We start from the raw sequence: 21,575 nt of genomic DNA on the forward strand, positions 1-21,575 counted from the left end.
GTCATGAAAGTTTAAGTCTTCGCGTGCCTATGTACAGAATATCCAAATGTATCAGCCACCTGGGCTCGTGCGATTGTAAAAAAATTGGCGTACGCCGCTAAATTCCTTAGAAGTCATGCTTTAATGGTATAATTGGTCTGTACCACGTCGCATACTCATAAAAGAGGGCGGAGTATTATAAATTATGCGTGAATTGATAACATATCGTTAGCAAGCGATTTCGGAGCAATGATACTAATTCCAAAGGCCAACTTTTTAACCCATTAACGACCAAACTGCTTGATTTTTTTGTTGGTTTTTGCAGCGATTTTTTTTGTAGTTTGAGGCCTCCAAAAAGTTTCGTATGGACCTATTTCGTTGTAACATTTAATGTCCTTTCAGAAACTGAGCTCAAAATTTCGATTCTTTGCGTAATAAAAAAGTTATGGCTACTTACACGAAAAAAAAACGTAAAATTTTTTGCAAAAAATCAAGTTTTTGATTTTTTTTCACCATGTTACCGTTAGGGAATCACGATATAAATATGATCAGGGGTGATCACGACTATCAAGGTATCTCAGAGAATTTTTATGGAATTTTTTAGCTCATTTTCAAACTTTGGTTTTTTGCACTTTTTCTCTAAATTCAGTAGTTTTCGAGTAAAAGTGAGTTATGTTTTATATGAATATAAGTTATTTTTTGTTTGAAGTAGTGGTTCGAAAATTCCATAAAAATTCCCTGAGATACTTTGATAGTCGTGATCACCCCTGATCACACTTATATCGTGATTCCGTAACGGTAACATGGTGAAAAAAAATCAAAAACTTGATTTTTTGCAAAAAATTTTACGTTTTTTTTTCGTATAAGTAGCCATAACTTTTTTATTACGCAAAGAATCGAAATTTTGAGCTCAGTTTCTGAAAGGACATTAAATGTTACAACGAAATAGGTCCATACGAAACTTTTTGGAGGCCTCAAACTACAAAAAAAATCGCTGCGAAAACCAACAAAAAAATCAAGCAATTTGGTCATTAATGGGTTAAATTATGTGCAAGTTTTCTGAATTTCAATTTGAATTCTAAAATAAAGTAAAGCGCATGCTCCCCAAAACTTTGTTGAAACCATTTTATTAAAGTTCATCTGCGTTATAAAAGTTATTTTTTTCAAACCCGTAATTTAGCTCGATTGAACTATGAGACGCGTAACTTTTACTTAAATTAATTAAATATTGGTTTCATGAATTTCCTCTCCGAAAAAATGATTGCGTATTTGCATTTCTTTTTTTGAGATTGTAATTAGCGCGCTGTTTTCGGAATTTTCTGGAACCATTTTTTCTATGCTTCTAATCAGATCTAGAGATGCTATAGCATCTACAATATCGTGTATGTTAAGTAAATTTTATTTATCAAAATCTTTCAAGGTAATAATAAAAATTCATAGTATTCGATTTGCGGGTCTTTATTCCAAATTGTTTTTGTCACTACACATATAAATAAATCGATATAATATAGAATTTATGATTTATTTTTATATAACTGATAACTGAATATACCATCACATCAAAATATACAGATGTTCACAACAATCTGATAATTCATAAACTTTTTATTCTGTATGTAACATAATCTGATCGCAATATTTCATTCAATATCAACTCATACTCTCAATTTCCATCCATTCTTTTAAATAATTGTAACTTATTATTTTCTACATAACGCACGCATATATTCAAACGTCGTAAACGTAAACCAATTAACAATGGTAAAACATTCATTTAATCCGTGTTCATTTGTTCACATAATGTGTATTCATATACATTTTTATAAACATAAAACATAACAAAATATTCATACAAGTAGAAAGAGCTTTCTAAGTGTAAGCACACTGAATTACTAGCTTGACACCTTAAATTTTTTCATTAATAAAGAAGACATTTTTCACACATATTACATACCTTGCAATCTATATGAATATATTTTGTTTATTATCACTGTGTGTATTTGTTTGGTTTGAGATTGTTCTTTTTTTACCGAGTTTAAAAGTTCAATATTTTACAGAACCATAAATTTTGGTATTTTTTCTATCAGCATATTATTATTTTTTTAGTTATCTTTTGTATACGATTTTTGTCATGATTATTTTCCTGTTTGTCTATTATATTTACGGTTATAATTAGTAATAGTTTGGGAAAACTTTCATGAAATAAAAAATATATATTAATCGTTTATATTAACGATAAAAATATTTTTTACCATTTTTTAAAAGCATTATATCGCGCGATTAATCTTAAAACGAGATTTCTACAGGACTCACATATAGACATAAAATTCTATCGCTTACAATTTTTTAATTGCCACTGGTTTGACAGATTTGTTTTTATACATGTCAGTTGATAAATGCAAAGAAATAAATATTTAGTACATTGAAGTACAGAGATCTATAAACTTCAATCTATCGACACTAATACATATTGATTTTACTTCACAAAATTACGTACATAAAGATGAAAACCTAACTTAAAACGGTGAATAATTTTTAACAAAACTAAAATTTTCTGGCATGATATGCACTAAAACCTAATCAGACGAAAATATTGCATGTTTTTAAAAAAAGTTAAATGCAAAAATAAATCTGAAATCTAATGACTTTTTAAATCTACTTCTTAGAAAAATAACAACAAATTAAACGAAACAATAACTTCTGACTCGCTTGAATTTTTACGGCGCAATTAATTCAATAAAATCTACAGATTCATGGGTAGATTAGCTGAATTAACTACAAAAATTCAAGTTATAAAATATATAGAATGATCAATATAAATAATGTTGAATTTATGCGCTTATTAGTTACAAAGTAATATTAAAAATTTACAAGACTTGATCGTAGAAGATTTTACACAAAAAAAAGAACAGTTGTTGATGTTCAATTGATCATTACATTTTTCAATGATCATGATTGCAAAATCTTGACATTTAAAACTATTTTAAATAGTTTAGGAAGCATTTAAAAGTCCTCTATTTTGTAAGGAATCTTGCAATGTTTGGAATAATTGTAATTGTTGCTCAGGTTTTAAATTGAAAACCTAAAAAAAATTTTATTTAATCATAAGAAATAAATTCTTATTAATTTATATTATCATCCTTTACTTACCTGTTGCAATAACTTTTGTGGAGAAGCTGTGTGAATGAAAGAAGTAATGTAGACATTAACAAAAGTTGCCATTAAATATTGACAATCAAATCTATCCATTATACCACCATGACCTGGAATGACGTCACCAAAATCCTACAATATAATTAAAACATTAGTACAAATATGAATAAAAATATTAACCAAAAAAATTATTTCAACAATTTTTCTAAATGAATTAATTCATTACTTTGATTTTGAATGCCCTCTTAAAACCACTCGCAAAGAAACCACCGAATGGTCCAATAACTGAACTAAATATCGACATTGATAAGGAATGTAACATGAATGGATACATTGTTATAGTATTCTTCCATTTAAATATGGAAGGCATGAATTGCAAAAATGTTGGTAAAGTATATTCTTGGGGCTTGAATAAATAAGATGGTTCACAGTCCATTGACATCCTTCCTAGAGCCTCATTATATTCAATTGGACAAACAAAGTACCGATACTGACACATAGCATATGACATCTGAAAATATTATTTGTTTTTTAAGTTAACTTCAAAAATTCACACCATAATTTTATAAAGAGAAACAATTATACCAATAAACCAAGTCCAACAGTTGAAAATCCACCACCTATAAATCCTTCCCAAGTTTTTTTGGGAGATAATTTTATCAGAGGTGTCCTGCCAAAAAAGAATCCAAAAACATAAGCCATAACATCATTGATAACTATCATGCTCACAGGCACAATAAACCTAGAGAAATAAAAATTTAGAAAATTATAAATAAATCATGTTTCTTGTGTTACATAAGAGGTACATACCATATTAAACCTTCAAAAATATTTTGAATTATCAAATAACTCTGTGTGACAACTATTAAAAGGGCAACATGAGTCCATGCAAATAGAGAAAATTGCTTCATGTAATATTTTTTGACCAGAGATAGGACAAACCAAACAAATCCAATAATATATAAACAGAATGATACAAATCTGTGATAAGTCACAAGGAATCGTAAATACTCCTGCAAAAATAAATTTTTTTTTAGTTTACTAAATAAATGTTACATACTTCAAGGTCATGAAAATCTTCAAATTTCAATATATGTGGTGGAAAGGCCTAACGAGATAACTCCATTTTTCGTGTTTTCGAGAAAAACGCGTTTTAAGTTGCGCACGAAGGCCTAGCTAGACGCGGACGACTAAAGATCTGTACCTATGATATTTTTACCTATTATGAGGTATCTTTTGAACTATGTACTTGTGAAATTGAAAGACGCATCATAGTGATGATACGGAGCAAAAAATATGGACTTATCTCGTTAGCCCTTTCCCCGCTTAGCAGATAAGTCCACTTTTAGCGGTCACACTTTTTTCAATATCGATAATTTCGCTTAGTTTGTGATGAAAACCACATGTAATGATTTTACATTGATAAAATAGCTCATTTAACGTTATACTGGTATCAGATCTCAAATCTTGCAACGAAAAAAGGCCAAACTGAAAATCGCGAAAATGGCCCCTCGTGTATCAAATGTACCAACTGTATAGTGAAATTCACAACATTCGAAGAGTGTGAGAGCCATTTGTATGTTGGAATATCATTTTCTTCCATTTTCAAATCAATCTAGACTCTTTATCGCATTTTGGAGCTCGCAAAGGTGGACTTATCTCGTTTGGCCGGGAATCGTTTGCAGCGAAATGGACTTATCTCGTTAGGCACGGTGTTATATTGAACGATAGGGGCTCTTTTCAGCTTTTGTGACACTTGTACCTTAAAGTAGACATAACATATAGGTAATTCATGTCATAAACTCGATTTCGAAAAAAATGGAGTTATCTCGTTAGCCCTTTCCACCACAGATATATGTTTAGTGTCAGTCGAATGAATTGAGCCTGAAGCCCCAGTGGTTAATGAAAGAAACCTTATATGTCTGTGAAATGATATATATAGCAACAATGCATATTGATTTTATGTCACATATGTGAAATGTACTTGTATTATTAAAGATCTCAGTACTAAGAATTAAACTACATTGAGCATGAAAAGCATTTAGTATTATGAATTTAAGTTCAATTACCATTCTATTTATAACTACAGCAAAATAATCCATTAGATTTTCTCCATAGAAAAAGTAGTTAGAAGTGATCAGGAAGTACCAAGATAATGAACGAAACCATGGTAGACCATGAATTCTGTAGACTGCATATCCAATATTGATAATTTCTTCAAAACATTTTACTTGTACAATTAATACCTAAAAAATGATAATTTATCAATTATTACAAGTGTTTAAAGTATTAATAATAATTTTGAAAGTAAATATATTCAAAACTAACCGTAGCCATCAGCGCCAGGGGTCCTCCATAAATGATCAAACAAAAAGTTCCTATCATCAAGAAGGTGAAAATACCTCGAATAACCCAATTTTTCCAGCTAAAAAATTTCATTAAAAAAATGTTAGCTATTCAATTATGTAGATATTTATTTAAATCATTATATTGCAAGCTTTCAAATTTATACCGGTCGGGTAAGCCAGAAAGAGCTGAACCAAGTAGCTCCGGGGTATGATCTGTTCCTTGTGGTAGAGTTTTTGCAAGCTCATCAACATCAAGTTTGGCGTCATCTTCAGACTCAACATCTTCTTTCTGGAAAATGAATAATTGTTTTTAAATGGCATTCCACATTGAAAATGTAAAATTAAAAAAAAAAATAGATCTCTACTATCAAATTTGAGTAGAATTTTATTTTCAGTATTCCAATGAAATGCTGATATACTTTATTTTAGCAAAAGAAATAAGTTGGAATCTCATATAATTTATGTCAAAGATAGTATGAGTAAAAAAATAAAATGTACATATTCCGAGATTCTCACCATTGCGTGATAAACTAAAAGTTCTTCAAGTAAAATATATAATAATCATTATCTAGTGTGCAGAACAAATAACTTGGGCAATGATTCATCACATTATTCTTTACGAGGCCAAGTAAAGCGTGATTTTCCACCAGAAAATCAGTATTATGTATTTAAGGTAACACAAGAGTAATCTGAGTCGAGCCGAACGTCGATAAATCAAATTACAAACTAAAATAGATTTTGTTGTGCGCATTAAAGAACGTGTAAGAAAATTTATAAAATTACGAGGCCCAAAGTAGAAGAAAAAGAAATTGTTTCATAGAAATAACTTTTAACGATTCGAGCATCAAGTATGCGTGGGCGTTCAGTATGTATACAATTCTATTTTCATATATATATGCGATAGTCGGTGTACGTAGTACATACATAGGTACACATATAACAGAACGAGTAAACTGATTGTATATCCGCAACGTCATTCTTTGCGATATACATGCCATAGCTCGGGCAGCAGCGCGCGTCAAGCAAAACGCCAGCGAGCCAAAAAAGTTGCATCTCTCTCTCTCTCTAATCTGATATGCGTCAAACTGGTCGAAATAAAAACAAGCGTACAGTGTGAAACAGGTGCACGGTCGATGCACATTTTAAATGCGCCACGAAGAAAATTCGCGAACCGTAGCTGATAATCGAATTGTAAAAAAATGTTTATTCGTTTACGGCATAATGATGTATCGAGGTAAACTTGCCGCGGCGAAAACACACGCATGCTACATACACGCACGACACATATATATATGTATATTTTATCAGAAGACAACCGAGCGAGGATCAGTTCATAATGCCTGACTCATAGGGGTGGCTGGAAGTACGTGCGAATGCGTGTTACGTCCTACCTATACTACACATATACAAAAAGTGAATATTATGCGCACCTGATCTTCGTCCTTGGTAGCTGCCGCAGTAGTTGCAGCCGCCTCGGGCACGTTTCTTTTTCTCAATTCGGCCATTCTCCTCCTGAAGCTGTTCCGAGTCGTTCAACAGAAATAAATCTCGCGGCTCTTCTATTTTTTTCTCTCTCTCTCTTTCTCTCTCTCTCTCTCTCTCGCGTATTATCACGCTGGCAACACAGGAACGAGCGCGAGAGGAAGAAAGAGACACAGACACAGTGAGCAAGTACAATCACACACACACGCACACACGGAGGAAAACAACAGCACGGTTTGCACTCGATATGAAATTACATGTATGGGTGTTTTTCAATTACCACGGGGAGGCAAGATACTGACGTTTCGCGGCAGAGCTGACATGGTCTTAATGCGAGTGCCGCGAAAGGAGCGTCTTATACTGACGGGTAGAGTCTACTATCTATATGCGTAAGATATGCCCACTGCCTTATGTGTATGTGAACACGATAGGTATATAGGATGCAGTCGATGGTGCAGAAGACGGGTAGTAGGACACACTGCGAGCAAAGTAGCATCAACCACTGAACTCGCGGCGACTGCGGGAATCAGTCAGCTCGCCTACATTCGCGTGTATATAGCACACACACATATATATTCGCACTATATATATCACGCAGCAGCAGCAGACGGTTCTTGCATGCTCACGGAGTCACTCGTCGTCACGACTCTCTCCCTTTCTCACTCACTCGCGAATCTCGCGATACGACCTGATGTCACAAATTCGCAATCGGCCAGCAACGACGGCGCGCAGACTCGTATTCTCTGTTTTGTATAGGTGTATATTCTCTGTTTTATATAGATATAATAAGACCGTAAGTATAAATAATATAAAAGCACACCAAAAAGTTGCTATTAGAAGAATTTCACGTCGTGGTAATTTTTTTTTCAAAATATTTTATTATTTTTTTGGCTAAATATTGAATAATAAATTACAAGTCCATTGTAATGTAAGTATGTACTCAGTACATACTTACAAGGAGATCTTCACACCTTCAGGTCACGGATCTTTACCAACATTTTTTTGGGGTCTCCAGGAACCTAATAATAAAGCTCCCTATGCTTAGTTTTATGGAATGGGCCTTAGAGGGCCCAATTTTAAAAGGGGTTTTCTATTTTATTTGAAAATCTTTGAGATTTTCTATATCAAGATAGGAGCACTTTAACAAAAAAATGCACAGATCAAAAGTTTTGAAATTTTTCAAAGAATCTGAATATTTTCAAAATTTTTCGAATCGTCCATTTCCCTTTTCCAGAGACCCTAATTTGATGCTTTTCTTGCGAAATTCAAAAACCTCTAAAAAAACTGACCACGAGAAAAATTAGTAGTAAATCGATTATTGTCCATATTGCAAGCTGATATCAAAAGGTGCGGTAGCACCTACCCAGCAAAGTATAAAAAAAATTGTAAACATTTTTAATACAAAATTTAAATAATATAATTTACTGGTTATAAATTTTAAATTCATCGAACATTAGTTTTTCAAATACAAATTTTTTAATAAATAACTATTGTAGCAGAATGTACGGATTGAAACTTCTGATTTTTATTATTATTATATCAAGATTTATTGCAAATTAAATGAATCACACTTTCTTTTTATAAATCGTCAGTGAAGCTTTAAAGTACAGGTTGTCTGAAGTATACGTGTTTGTAAGGATGAGCAAATAAATCGACGAGTAGATTTTTTCTTAATCAAGTAATTCTTGGTGAAAAATTAAAAAAAAAGTCCACTTCAATCCTCGTGGGCGACGAAAATTTTGATTGCTTGATGAAAATTTTAATCCAGTCTATTTTCGAGAACTAAATCTTTCAACTTATTGGACATGTGGTAGGGTCTCGAGCTGCCGCCGTTCATTTCGTAATCTTCAAGAACGCACATGAAGATTGTGTCGGTAGCTATCATCAGTAAAAGAACTATTGAATCGACCGTGAAGTAGATGCAAACCAAAAAACAGGTCAATAGGCCTAATCTTTCTTCTAATTTGACCGATTGCGTATGCAGTAATCCCCAAAATAATAGAAAAGACAAGGCTGTAATCGTTGCGTCCATAAAAAAGCACAATAGTTCCACGATCTTTGAATTAAAAAGAATTTCCCCAATTAATAATTGTGCGTACGTTTGATTTTTAAAACTTACTATGGAAAGATAAATGTCTACCTGCGTGAGAACGGCGATTTTCGCGTAATTTCTTTTGAATAGAGTGAACGATATTCGGGCCGCATCGATGAAGCCGGTGCCGTGATTCCCTATGTGAACGTAAGCCATGCCGGTGACCGCCTCGACGACGGCCTTAAGGATGTACAAAACGGTGTCGCAGCAATGCAAACCGCAGTTGTACAGATCAGCACCGGCATTCGCGTCGACGCCGGACCACGATGAAGCAAACGCAAGCAGGATCTGCAGTATGGTGCAAACCATTATGATCAGCGAGCCGAAAGCTGTCGGGCCAATGTGGTATCTACGAATAAATACGTTTCCAGACTTTGAATTCCATTTCTTGCGTGCGAGCGTCGTTGTGACGATATGATGATAATTATGGTGTACCTGAAGGCGATGTAGATGAAGCGCAATGTGGTGAATTTCGGCACTTCCTTCTTGTTCATGGTCCAATACCAGGTGCCGTAAGCACCGGACACGCTGACCTTGAAAAATCCGTACATGTGGCAGAGGATCCAGACGAGAGCCACGCCATTGATGAGGTGACAGAGGACTAAGTGAGCTGGATAGTCGTCGTCGCTGCCAATCGATTCGATCCAGAAGAACAAGCAGACGGTAAATATGAGAAACCCCCCGCTTACGACACAGTAGGCTATTGCGTAAAAAAACATCAACGGAAAGGCCAACATAGCTCTGAAAGAACAAAGCGAAATTAAGAATCGATTCGTATTTTTAATTGATTGGGATGATACTCGCTTGGACGCCTCTCGAATGATTTCGCAGATCATCGGGATGAATTTGTATTTGACGATGAACAGCCAGAAAAAGATGATCAGCACCAGAACTGACGAGACGAACAAAGCAATGTATAATTTTGACTGATCGTAAGCCAGAAAAAAACCCAAGGTGATCACAAGTGCCAAGAGGCCTATGAAAAACAAGGCGATCATCGTGTAAACCACGGGCCTCGCGGCGACTCTCAATAGCAACAGACACAATATCGATAAAAAGGCAGCCAAGGGAAGTACAATCGCTATGATCCATCTGAAATATTCGTGCCAATTTGTAAATAAATCTTTTGTAAGCGTGTGTGAATTTGTGTTACCCTTCTTTGAAGATAAGATCTTCAGAGTCACGGTAGAAGTCGCTATACTTTTCCGCGTCGCCGGTCACCAACGCTGAACGAAAAATTACACCATCATTTCAAGTCATAATATCAAGTCATTAATGTTGGCAGTCGTAAAACACGCATACGCACAAACTTATGTGTAGGTATGGATAAGACATTTTTAAATGATCGTGCGCCAAAAAAGAGAAAAAAAGTTCATACCGTAAACAGCTACTCCAAACCATAGGCAGACAAACAAGTAATAAACAACTGTGAAGGATATGTTTTCTGCTTTTCGTTTTACGTTCAGAGGACTGCTCCATGTTGGATCGTAAGTGATCTTCGTTCCTGAAAGTTTCGATGAGAGATCGTCAAGGTTCGGTTTGCTGACGATTTTCGCAAAACTCACCTAAATTGCTTATCCTTCCTCCCCCAGCGGGAACCCTATTCAGTGAGCCCAAGTTGGACATTGTTTGAAAGAAAAAAAATAATAATGATATTACGATATGATATTTTGTGTTTAACTCAACACACCCGACCCTTCATCTGTACCCCGAGCGCCCATTCCCATTAGCTGTGAAATCAGCTGTGAAATAGTCGAGCATTGAAAATCACATGCAATTGTTTTTTTAAATCGTATATAGGTATTTCAAAAGGAACGAAAGTTTGAAAATTTATTAGCGGCATCTTATGTTTTTAATTTTTCTCCCTTTGCACTTCGCTGAAATAAAAAAAAGCATTTAACACCAAAAATAATTCAATGTTAAATTTTCTGTTATGCTGCTATGACTTTCAAGACCTTGAAAATTTTATTTTAAAATAGTTTCAGAGGTTTTTATTATGATTTTTGATAAGAAATATGGATTGTTCATCAATTTTACAAAAAATTCATGGCTAAAATATTTTTCATGGTCACTTTTAATGTACTCTTTAAAAGTCCATAGGTATAGTTAGTTAAAATTTCGCTTTATTAATTTCTATACGTGGGTGCCATTTCCGTTTATTTATTTGACTCTTTACCATGTTCTCAACCAAAATCATGATTTCAGCTTGTCATAGAAGGCGAGAAACTGCATTGCAATTGAATTAATCATAAATATAATTTGGTGACTTACGATTTCCCATACAAAACCAAAGAGGGTTTTCGTGGTCTAAAAAATCTAAGCGGCACACATCAAGAAGTATCTCTATACAGAAATTCATCGCCACTATAATTCTTAAAAACTTTAAAAAACTTTTTTTTTGTTTATTGATTTCATTTTATGTTAATTATCACAGCCCTTGTTGCTAACATGATCATTTTAACGGAGTTACATTTTAAAAGTTACATGAAAAATTATCAATGTATTTTCATAATATTTATCTTCATATTATATCTATTAGTTTTTAAACTTATTTAATTACTCTAATGCAGAGTATAAAATTAAACACAGTAAGAAACTACTTGCACAAATCATCATGACATTTTGGATTTGAAACTTGGCAGCACTAGGTCTCCACCTACGACATAAAGTCGGTCCTGGTCAGACATCCATTAGAAATATATTCTAGCAAATTTTTAAGTAATATAAGGAAATCCAAATATTTTTTTTCATGCTACCCCAGCCGAAACTAACCTTTTTCGTCCCAGCAACCACAACGAAAAAGTTAATTTCTGCTGGGGGATTCATGAAAAATAGTATACGCAGTAAGGCACCTAAGAAGCGAAAAGGAAAGCCTCAGAGCATGTAATATACTATTGCTTAAAATTAAATTACAATATGTTACATTTTCAATCCGCGGTTGAAGTCGTATGGTCAAAGCTCAAAAATTGTATTTTGGATTATAAATGAACGCATTTAAATATGAACTTGTTTGCTAATGCACGACGAATATTAATTATAGAAATGTAATAATATCATAAATATTGTCTAAAAAAATGTACACTAAAAATTATTGTGAGGAAGTTATTGATATCGTGATCATTTTGAATCTGCCGCTCGCGTTCAATTTGGGGTTCCGGCAGCATCATCAGGGATCAGCCATGTGCTGTGAACTCGTTACTCGAGAGAGCGATAAAAAACGTCTGAGAACACCAGCCACGTGCAATCGCAGCATTACGATTCGAGCCGGCTTCGCGTTCACAAGGCCGTCATTACAAGTAGTGCAACCAATTATTTATATTGTGAAAGTAACATCAATCCTGGAAAACACGATGACCGTCCCACAAGGAGGCTCGGCTGTATTTCAACCTAATCGTGCCCTCGGTTTTGTGAGTAACGATGTGCCGCTTGTCACTCGCTTTATACAGCGTCGTCGAGAACATCTGATTGTAACCTGTGCGGGGCGCAGTTTTCATACGTACGGATGCTCGCATTTTACTCTACTCAGCGTATCTGGAGCGCATCACGAAGATATAACATGCCTTGCTGCTGACACTTATCACGTATACACAGCCGCCGGTAAGGAGATTTATGCTTGGAGAAGAGGAAATGAGTTGAAACACACTTATAGAGGACATAAATATCCTGTACACCTTCTTTTTCCCTTTGGACCTCATCTTATATCTATCGATGAACAAAGCAAGATTATGATTTGGGACATCAAGACAGAAGAACTTTATTCCGAGACAGAGTACAATAATGCCACTTTTCAAGTGACTGCCATTATGCATCCAACTACTTATCTTGATAAAATTGTACTGGGAAGTAAACAAGGAAAAATGATATTACTTAATATCAAAGTTATGAAGTTGATTCATACGTTTGAAGGATGGTCATCACCAATAACAGTTATTGAACAATCAACTGCAGTTGATATTGCAGCAGTAGGATTAGAGAACGGTAAAATCATTTTTCACAATCTCAAACTTGATCAGACTTTGTTTGAACTTGAGCAAGATTGGGGATGTGTAACGTCAATATCGTTTAGAACTGATAATCAGGAAATTATGGCCACTGGAAGCATGAATGGACACATTGTTCTTTGGGATCTTAAAAATCGCAGAGTTGAGAATTGTATTACAAATGCTCACTTTTCGTCTGTGACAGGAATGAAGTTTTTAGCTAATGAACCTCTATTAGTATCATCTTCTCCAGATAATTCTTTAAAATTATGGATTTTTGATGCTGCTGATGGTGGAGGTAGACTCTTGAGAATAAGGGAAGGACATGCAGAACCTCCTACTAGTATAAGGTATGCTTTTAACTAATAATAATAATAATTACCCAAGTCTTGTGAAAAATTTTTATACCTGTCAATTTTTATTTAAGATTCTATGGAGAAGATGGCTCTAATATTCTATCCATTAGCGGAGATTCATCACTGAGGATATTTAATACAAAAACAGAAACTTTCAATAAATCATTAGGCAGAGCTTCATTCAATAGAAAAGCTTCCAAAAAGAAAGGAAGAGCAATAGAAGATCCTTTGATTATGCCTGCCATGACAGCTCTTGCAGCAGAAGCTGCTAGAGAAAAAGATTGGGACAATATTATTACTACCCACCATGGCTTAGGTGTAGTTACCACATGGTCATACAATAAATTGAAAATGGGCAGTATCAAATTGTTACCTGAAAAAATCAAGTATAATTTGAATGTAACAGCAACTGCTATTACCATTACTCAGTGTGGTAACTTTGCCATTATTGGTTATAATAATGGTCATTTGGAAAGGTTCAATCTTCAATCTGGAGCTCATAGATGCTCATATGGTAATGAAAGTGGAGCTCATGATGGCCCTATCAAGGGTGTAAGTGTTGACTGCATTAATTCAGTAGTCGTTAGTGGTGGTAGAGATGCTACTGTAAAATTTTGGCCATTCAAGCCTACTAAAGGTATGTATTTTTCACTTGAGTCAATTAATTCAAAAATTCTTTAAATTTTAATCTAATATGTTTTTTTAGATACCCAACCAAAAGCAGTTATTGCTCTTAAAGAATCAGTTGAATTCTTGAGATCTCATACTGAAAATTCATTAGTTGCCGTTGCCTTGCAAGATTTTTCTATTTGTGTGATTGACATAGACATGCATCGCGTTGTGCGAATATTAGAAGGACACAGAGGACCATTAACAGATGTGACATTTAGTCCTGATTCTAGGTGGATTGTCAGTTCTTCTATTGACAGAACCATCAGAGTATGGGACATTCCATCAGCTCAAGTTATAGATATTTTCCAGGTTATTATTTAAATATAAATTTTTATTTTGACTCCTTAAGTATTGAAGCATATTAAATTACTTCTTTTGTTGTAGGTTCCAGAGGCTTGTATTTCTCTAACATTTTCTCCAACTGGGGAGTTTCTAGCAACTGCACATACTTGTAACTTAGGAATAATGTTGTGGACAAATAAGACTTTATATTCGCAGATAACACTGAAGTCGATTGACTCAGAAAGTAATATTCCTAGTATTCCATTACCTGGTACTACTACTGATGTAGTTACTGCTGGAGATCTTGAAGATCTTATGGTAATTGATGAGGAACCAAATGAAGAGGAACAAAATGATGAAAAACCAGATGATGAAGAAACTGACTATAAATCTCCTGAATGTCTCAGTAAAAAACTTGTTACCTTATCAGCACTTCCTTCTTCCCGCTGGTTGAATCTTTTGAATATTAGTGAAATCAAAAGACGCAATAAGCCAAAAGAACCACCAAAAAAACCAGTAGCAGCTCCTTTCTTTCTTCCTACATCTGCTGGACTTCAAGTACAATTTGATTTTTCTGGCATAGAAAAAGATGATAGTCAAAGTAAATTATTAACTCATCATGATTTTAAAAGTCTTACAGTATTTGGTTGTTTATTAGAAAAATGTGCTCTAACTGAAGAATACAATGAAGCTATAAATAAATTGAAACTCATGAATCCTAGTGAAATAAATGTGGAAATAGAAACTTTATCATTTGATATGATAATTGCAGTTCCTATGTTAAAGAAATTTATGAAATTGTTAAAACATATGTTAAAAAGTAAACAAGATTTCGAACTAGCTCAAGCATATCTTTCAACATTTTTGAAGTGTCACGGAGCTACAATAGTAGAGAACAAAGAACTGGCAGATTACCTCCATGAACTAAAGAGGTATCAAATCAAGAGTTGGAAGAAGCTAAGAGAAGAGCTATTTTACAACCTATGTGTGGTTGAACATTTGAAACGAAATTAATTTTTAAACAAATATATGTTGTAATTATTTTGTATATTTTGTAAATATATGTTGATGACTTTTTTTTAAATATATATACTTTTAATGCTTTTCATTTATTTACTTTTTGGCTACAGTATAATTTTAATTTTAAATTACCTTATATTATTGATAATAAATTGAATTATTCAGTAACCGATACCAAAACGACAGTAAAAATGAAAATTTTTCAACTTTTATAAAACTGTATCATTATCATCACCATTATTAAATAATAACATGACCATCCTATAATAAGAATAAATTTACGATGAAATTAATACAAATGATTATTGCGATTATTAACAATCCAAAAATCGAGAGTAAAAATTAAATTCACACTTCAAATTATAGTCTTTTAATCTTAAAATTGTAGCTATGACGGGTAATAACTTGATTGTAATACTGCAATATCCACCGGTGCAGGAATACATTCAAAGAAGAGCAGACGACGTAGCAGTATTAAGAGTAATAACCGACTATCGTCTTATACGCGATCGGACGCACGTCAATCATTTTTCACGAAAAAATAACAAAAACTAATTTTTTCTGAAATATTTCTAATCAAAATCGTTGACAAAAAATTACACGAACGTGATTCAAGTAATGCGTAATATACTTGTGGAACTAGATTGATGAAATTTAGAAACTATTGTTTTATTGCAATTTGTAGACACCAGCTGTCAAAAATTTCCAGAAATATAAGAATTCGAGAAAGTTATAATTCTAAAAATTACTTTTGCTTTCATTGAACATTTTTATTATCAATATGACTGATAGAACTAGATTAGAAATAAATTTGAGAAGATTGCTTGGACAGTGTGAAATTCTTGCAAAAGAAAACTCAAATCCAAATTGGAAACTTGAAAAAGTAAACAATCTTTCTTATTCTATTTTGCTGTAATTGAAAATATTAATCAAAATTTACATAATATTATTTTTTTAGTATGTAGAAACGGTGCAAAGTATGATTGAGGAATTACAACGTTCACCAGGGTAAAAAAACATGACATTTTTAAATTAATAATTATACCCTTTACACATTTTTTCTAAATAATTAATTTGGTTTTTTAATAGCAAACCACCCAGAGAAGTGATGATTCAGTATATTAAAACAGCTGAATTTTTGAAATGTGTACTCAATGCTACTAGTCTCTCAGATCCACTTGAAAGAGTTATGGCTGCACAATTGATTCCGCATCCTACAAGTGAATTGACAGATGGTTTTAATTTAAAAAGTCAAATTCATTATAAAACCACAGCTAAGTACAGTCAAGAAGCTCGACATGAACTATTTCGAACCAGTTTAGGTACAATTTCTATTTTAAAAATTCATTGTCAATAGTATGGAAAATAACTGTATTGTTCAAGAACTATATTTTTGTAGATGAAAATGATGCGATGAGGCATAAAAGTAATAATTCCAATGAGCAAGAGCAAGATTTTGATATTATAATGAAACATAATCAAGAAAAGCAAACTACGATTGCAGAAGATATGATTCATTGGACTTCATATTTAAAAGGAAACGCTTTAAGAGCTAGAGAAGTAATAAAAAAAGATATAAACCATCTTGAAATGTCTGACCAGATAACTGAAAAAAATGCAATGAAATTGAAAGCAGAATCAACAAAACTAGAAGAGCATACAAAAAGTTCAACTTGGAATTATTGTTTATGGTTAATGATGGCATTTGTCATAGTTATATTTTTTTGTGAGTAAATCTATTGGTATATTAAAAATATATCAATCATACTGTAATATATTTATCTTCTTAAAATTTATTTTTTAGATATGGTAATGTTTATAAAAATAACAAGGAAAAGCACCTAACTAAGATGTTTTTGATAAAAATTGCTCAAAAAGTATAAGATCTTGTATAAAATTATTGTTAAGAAATTTGTATAATATTGTTGATAAGTAGCTTAATGAGCTAAAATACATTTTTGAACGTAGTACACTCGACGTGTTGATGAGACATTGTATAGTATGATGCATGACAGGCTGCGATGTATATATGTGAAATACACACTCAAGTTCCATCTGTTATCAAGTGTAGATAATACGATGGCCGCCACGGTAAACACTCCTGGGCGTCCAGCACCTCCAAAACCGATAACAAAACCTGGTATTTTATGCAATTTAAACAATTTTATTATGAATGATTGAAATAAAAATTTAATTTTACATCAATAAAATGATATTACAACTTTCTTGGAAATTCTTGAACTCCTATATTGATAGGTTACACACACATCATCATTCGTAGTAAAGAGAACCACGCAAGTTGTAAAAAATGACGTTTGATAGAATTTTATGATCACAAGTAACTTATGTCTTTAAAATTGTTTCTACTAAGGTAAAGTTAAAGTAGTGAGGGCCCTTTTTAAATACACTGCTCAACATGTAAGTATAGAATGTAAAAATAAAATAGACCAAAGTCTTTCCAGTTTATCAAATATTTACTTAATCACCAGAATGATGAATTATCCTTTGAAGAAGGTGATCTTCTCTATGTCTATGACAGCGGACAATCTAATACAAGCAACAAGTTGCAGGCACGATGTGGTACTAAAAGAGGATGGATACCAGCAAATTATGGTTAATGCAATAAAATAACTTCTATAGGTAGTACTTGAAACGGTATTTTATTTAATTATTTCTTTTAGTGGAAGAGCAAGTGGAAGAAATAGTTTTACCTCTTCATGAAGCTGCTAGAAGAGGCAACTTATCATTCTTGAAAGAATGTTTAAGTAGTGGAGTTTCTGGAACGGGACTGGATTCAGCTGGAAATACACCACTGTATTGGGCTGCACGAACTGGACATGAAGACTGTGTTCAACTATTACTAGAATTAGCAAACCCAGCTGTAAATGCTCAGGTAATGATTGCTTGAAAATTTTCCAATTTATATTATTGAAATACTGTTGATGCTTATTTGAAAATCTTAATTTATTTTAAATATAATATTATATATTCAAAAGAACAAAATGGGTGACACTCCATTGCATGTAGCAGCCAGCCATGGACATACAAACATTGTAAACTTGTTACTAAATGCTAATTGTAATCCAGCTATAAAAAATAATGCTGGTCATACAGCTGAAGAACTGGCTAGCAATTTGGTAATAAAAAATGCAATTCAAAAAAGTCAACAATTGTATACAGCACCTTCATTAGAAAATGAAGAAGAGTATTATGATGACAGTGACTAAAGGTATTATTCTATCTATGGTGTAAAAGTTTACATCTAATTGTTGTTAATCAATTTACTTTTATACGTGAAATTAACAATGCATATATTAGAAAATAATTAAGTTTCCTACAGTGTTTTACTACTGAACCACCTGTTAAAATCAAGCCTCAATAGTAATTGAGCTAAATGTTCTCCACTAGGCTGCGATCGTACTCTATCTAGTGTTTTGGTCAACCAACTCATCAAGCCATCTAATACATCATTGAGAGCTTTTCTTTCAGCTTTCTCAGTCTCCAATAGGTGTTCAATCTCCCAGACAGAAGCATTGCGAATGAAATCATCGCAAACTCGTAAAAGAAGTTTGATTAATTTGTTGACCTAAAATAAATTTGTTGATTTATTTTTAAATTTATTGCAATTTTTTTTTAAATAAAATTTACCGGGTTGGGCTTATCAACACGTTCACTAATTAAAAAAGTTCGTGACATTACATTATGTAAAAATAATGCATGTGCTTTTTGTACTTCTTCGAAATTTTTAGTGTTTTTCAAACTATTTTCCATAATTGCATATTGACTTTCAATAACATCAACCTGTAAGTAGTATTGCAAGTTGTCAACAATAAAAATGAGATTATTGCGAAGTTGGAGTACATCAATATCTCTGAAAATAAATAGTACTTATGTAATTATTCAGTGTTACATAAAAATTAAAAAAATATATTTTTCCAATCAAAAACCATGATGTCTAACATTTTTTTAGAGTTCATATGATCCCTCCATAGATTCCACAAATTAATTTGTGTTTTCTTAACACGCAGTAAGAATCTGAACAATGTATTATAATTTGCTAATGTTGATGGATTGAAAAGTAAATGAAGTGGCCAGGTAACTTTAAATTTTAAAATAACCAAACCCCAACCTTTTTTATCTGCAACAAAATTTGAATAAGATACAGTTAATACCACTTTCAATGTTGAACTAGATTATGAAACTTATGTTGTATTACCTATTGGATCCTCCCTTTCTTTTTCAGAAAATTCTGAATTAGTTGTTGCACTCGATTCTTTTATTTCAGTAATATTTTCATCTTTATGGATGGGATGAACAGGAACGGCAAAAGTGAAACTGTCCAATGAAGCTTCATCAGTAGATTGTGTTTTTCTAAGAGCCATTTGAAAAGCTAAATTAATATCCCGTGATGTGTGATTTGTTGGAGTTTTATCTAGGACATGCGTGGCAAGCCTGATGAATTCGAGGAACAAATCACCTCTTCCCATGAGATAAAAATCTTTGATAAGTTTAAGACGGTTTAAAAGTTGTGCCTCTTCAACAGCTACATGCCATAAATGTTGTGTAACACATTTTTTGAGTTGATCAATTAATCTTTCTAATTCTATAAGTGCAAATTTTGGATTTGATTGTAAAATTGTTAACTGTTCAAAATATTCATATTCTTTTTCTCCCCAAATTAAATTTTCTGCATTCTTAGTCATTAATTTTAAATCTTTTCTTTGTCTAGGATCATTCCCAAACATAATAATTGTCTGACCAATGGACAATATTTTGTTTCCAAGTGTTTGACTAATGTAGTAAGGTAATATGTTTGAATTTACAGTAAAATTCCACATTTCATTTGAAAACTCTTTTCCATCATCAATTTCAGCATCTTTATCTTTCACTTTTTCCATTTCTTTTTCTTCACTCATAATCAACTCACTGTTTTGTTCTCTTTTTTGAATAAAAAATTCATTATGAGTATCTTCTAGGTGTCCATAAAGTAACCAACTTGTTAAGTGCTTATAAAATACAACGTGTACACAGTGAGTTAGTCTAAAAGTGAAAAAAAATTGATAAGTAAATCAAATATTATTAAAAAAATTAAATTAAAAAACATACATCTCGAGAGCTTGTTTTACTAGAGGAACTCCAGTATGGGCATGTTGATGTAATATCCGTAATATACCACAACCATAAAGGCCTTGAGTCTCAATCTAAAAACATGAATGCTTGAATGAAACTTGAACACTGAAATCTGTTTAACAGTAATTTTACCTCTTTGATTATAGTCTTTAAAAATGAGAATAAAAATTGGTATTTTTGTATTCTAGTGAGTATCATAGATATTGGAGTGTAACCATCATTCAAAACAATTCGTTCCATGTCAACAATATCTTTTCTGAATGGTTCTAATGCCTTATCCATACCATCACAAAGTGCAGCAAGATAAAGTCCTTTGTTTGTTGATTTGGATTCTAAAATGTAAAAAACCATGTCATTGGGTTTGTTATTTTATTTTAATAAAAATTTATATAACTGACCATCCACACAAGCATTTCTTCTGATAAATTTTCTAATTTCATTGCATTCTTTCACTATTTCTAATATTCTTAAAATTATTATTCTTTCACCAGGGTGAAGATAACTGTCTACTCGCAATGGCTAAAAATAAAAAAAAGCTGTAAGATACAATAATCGATCCATTTTATTAAACGTCTATTCATGATTAACTTAAATAATTCATAATTGTTTACATCAGTTTCGATAATTTCGGCAACACTCGTTGAACAACCCCACAATGAAACTAAGAGCTCGTGAAGCATTTTTTTATTGATTTTCAAATTTGTTGTGTAAATCAAACTATATCTGTAAGCTTCTTCGATGTTTTTTCTTCAGTAGTAGTTTTTTGCAATGTATACGCATTATTGTATCGTGTTTGTATTTAGTAAAATGAGGCTATCTGTTATTGAAATTCTGGTACGGAATTCAAATCAATGTTAGTAGATGGCACTGCAGTACTCGACGTTTTGATTTCGAATGACAACTGAAGTTAAAGAGGATTTTAACAGATCCATGATTTATTAAATCTACTTCTATACTCCCGAAAAACTTTTGAATTCGGAAAAATTTTTGAAAAAATCTGATTACTATTATTGAAATTTTTTATGTAAATAATGAAGAGAGGTAATTAATGGCACAGCCGGTTATTTTATTTTTTTATAAA

At 32.6% G+C, this 21,575-nt stretch overlaps 5 protein-coding genes across 9 annotated transcripts; 2 read left to right on the top strand and 3 right to left on the bottom strand.

Annotated features, from left to right (window-relative positions):
- Nucleotides 1–1,421: 1,421 nt before the first annotated feature.
- Nucleotides 1,422–7,596, bottom strand: LOC106648445 (phosphatidate cytidylyltransferase, photoreceptor-specific). 3 transcript variants are annotated; one of them, XM_014365356.1, is made up of 10 exons: nt 7,243–7,596; nt 6,911–6,998; nt 5,645–5,769; nt 5,461–5,557; nt 5,202–5,378; nt 3,943–4,145; nt 3,718–3,874; nt 3,359–3,643; nt 3,130–3,264; nt 1,422–3,061 (listed from the first exon to the last, which is right to left on the bottom strand). In XM_014365356.1, the coding sequence occupies exons 2-10, from the start codon at nt 6,983–6,985 to the stop codon at nt 2,972–2,974; spliced, it is 1,344 nt and encodes a 447-aa protein (XP_014220842.1). In that variant the 5' UTR covers nt 6,986–6,998; nt 7,243–7,596; the 3' UTR covers nt 1,422–2,971. The 3 variants fall into 3 exon arrangements, with proteins under 3 accessions (XP_014220842.1, XP_014220841.1, XP_014220843.1); XM_014365355.1 differs by having other exon boundaries at nt 6,911–7,595; XM_014365357.2 differs by lacking the exons at nt 6,911–6,998; nt 7,243–7,596 and adding an exon at nt 5,997–6,345.
- Nucleotides 7,597–8,589: 993 nt separating this feature from the next.
- Nucleotides 8,590–10,680, bottom strand: LOC106648102 (choline transporter-like protein 2). The gene is made up of 7 exons (XM_014364782.2): nt 10,620–10,680; nt 10,433–10,558; nt 10,208–10,280; nt 9,859–10,146; nt 9,490–9,795; nt 9,103–9,403; nt 8,590–9,018 (listed from the first exon to the last, which is right to left on the bottom strand). Exons 1-7 carry the CDS (start codon nt 10,678–10,680, stop codon nt 8,722–8,724), a joined length of 1,452 nt encoding a protein of 483 aa, XP_014220268.2. The 3' UTR covers nt 8,590–8,721.
- A 1,566-nt stretch (nt 10,681–12,246) lies between these two features.
- Nucleotides 12,247–15,421, top strand: LOC106648237 (WD repeat-containing protein 36). Its single transcript, XM_014364965.2, has 4 exons — nt 12,247–13,384; nt 13,462–14,027; nt 14,097–14,371; nt 14,447–15,421. Exons 1-4 carry the CDS (start codon nt 12,405–12,407, stop codon nt 15,356–15,358), a joined length of 2,733 nt encoding a protein of 910 aa, XP_014220451.1. The 5' UTR covers nt 12,247–12,404; the 3' UTR covers nt 15,359–15,421.
- Nucleotides 15,422–15,858: 437 nt separating this feature from the next.
- On the top strand, nt 15,859–18,778 carry LOC106648196 (osteoclast-stimulating factor 1-like). 2 transcript variants are annotated; one of them, XR_001339267.2, is made up of 6 exons: nt 15,859–16,247; nt 16,323–16,372; nt 16,454–16,686; nt 16,764–17,090; nt 17,169–17,504; nt 17,736–17,782. XR_001339267.2 is itself a non-coding variant. In XM_014364890.1 (6 exons), the coding sequence occupies exons 1-5, from the start codon at nt 17,366–17,368 to the stop codon at nt 18,589–18,591; spliced, it is 753 nt and encodes a 250-aa protein (XP_014220376.1). In that variant the 5' UTR covers nt 17,221–17,365; the 3' UTR covers nt 18,592–18,593; nt 18,695–18,778. The 2 variants fall into 2 exon arrangements, 1 of the variants encoding a protein (XP_014220376.1); XM_014364890.1 differs by lacking the exons at nt 15,859–16,247; nt 16,323–16,372; nt 16,454–16,686; nt 16,764–17,090 and adding exons at nt 17,854–17,977; nt 18,046–18,257; nt 18,361–18,593; nt 18,695–18,778 and having other exon boundaries at nt 17,221–17,504.
- Nucleotides 18,600–21,489, bottom strand: LOC106648195 (gamma-tubulin complex component 4). 2 transcript variants are annotated; one of them, XM_014364888.2, is made up of 8 exons: nt 21,106–21,489; nt 20,893–21,013; nt 20,627–20,826; nt 20,471–20,565; nt 19,581–20,404; nt 19,325–19,502; nt 19,013–19,235; nt 18,600–18,950 (listed from the first exon to the last, which is right to left on the bottom strand). In XM_014364888.2, the coding sequence occupies exons 1-8, from the start codon at nt 21,172–21,174 to the stop codon at nt 18,699–18,701; spliced, it is 1,962 nt and encodes a 653-aa protein (XP_014220374.1). In that variant the 5' UTR covers nt 21,175–21,489; the 3' UTR covers nt 18,600–18,698. The 2 variants fall into 2 exon arrangements, with proteins under 2 accessions (XP_014220374.1, XP_014220375.1); XM_014364889.2 differs by having other exon boundaries at nt 20,893–21,030; nt 21,106–21,168.
- Between the last annotated feature and the right edge of the window lie 86 nt (nt 21,490–21,575).

The sequence above is a fragment of the Trichogramma pretiosum genome, unplaced genomic scaffold (genome assembly GCF_000599845.2).
Source record: "Trichogramma pretiosum strain Unisexual culture from Peru unplaced genomic scaffold, Tpre_2.0 scaffold20, whole genome shotgun sequence".
Taxonomy (NCBI): Eukaryota; Metazoa; Arthropoda; class Insecta; order Hymenoptera; family Trichogrammatidae; genus Trichogramma; species Trichogramma pretiosum.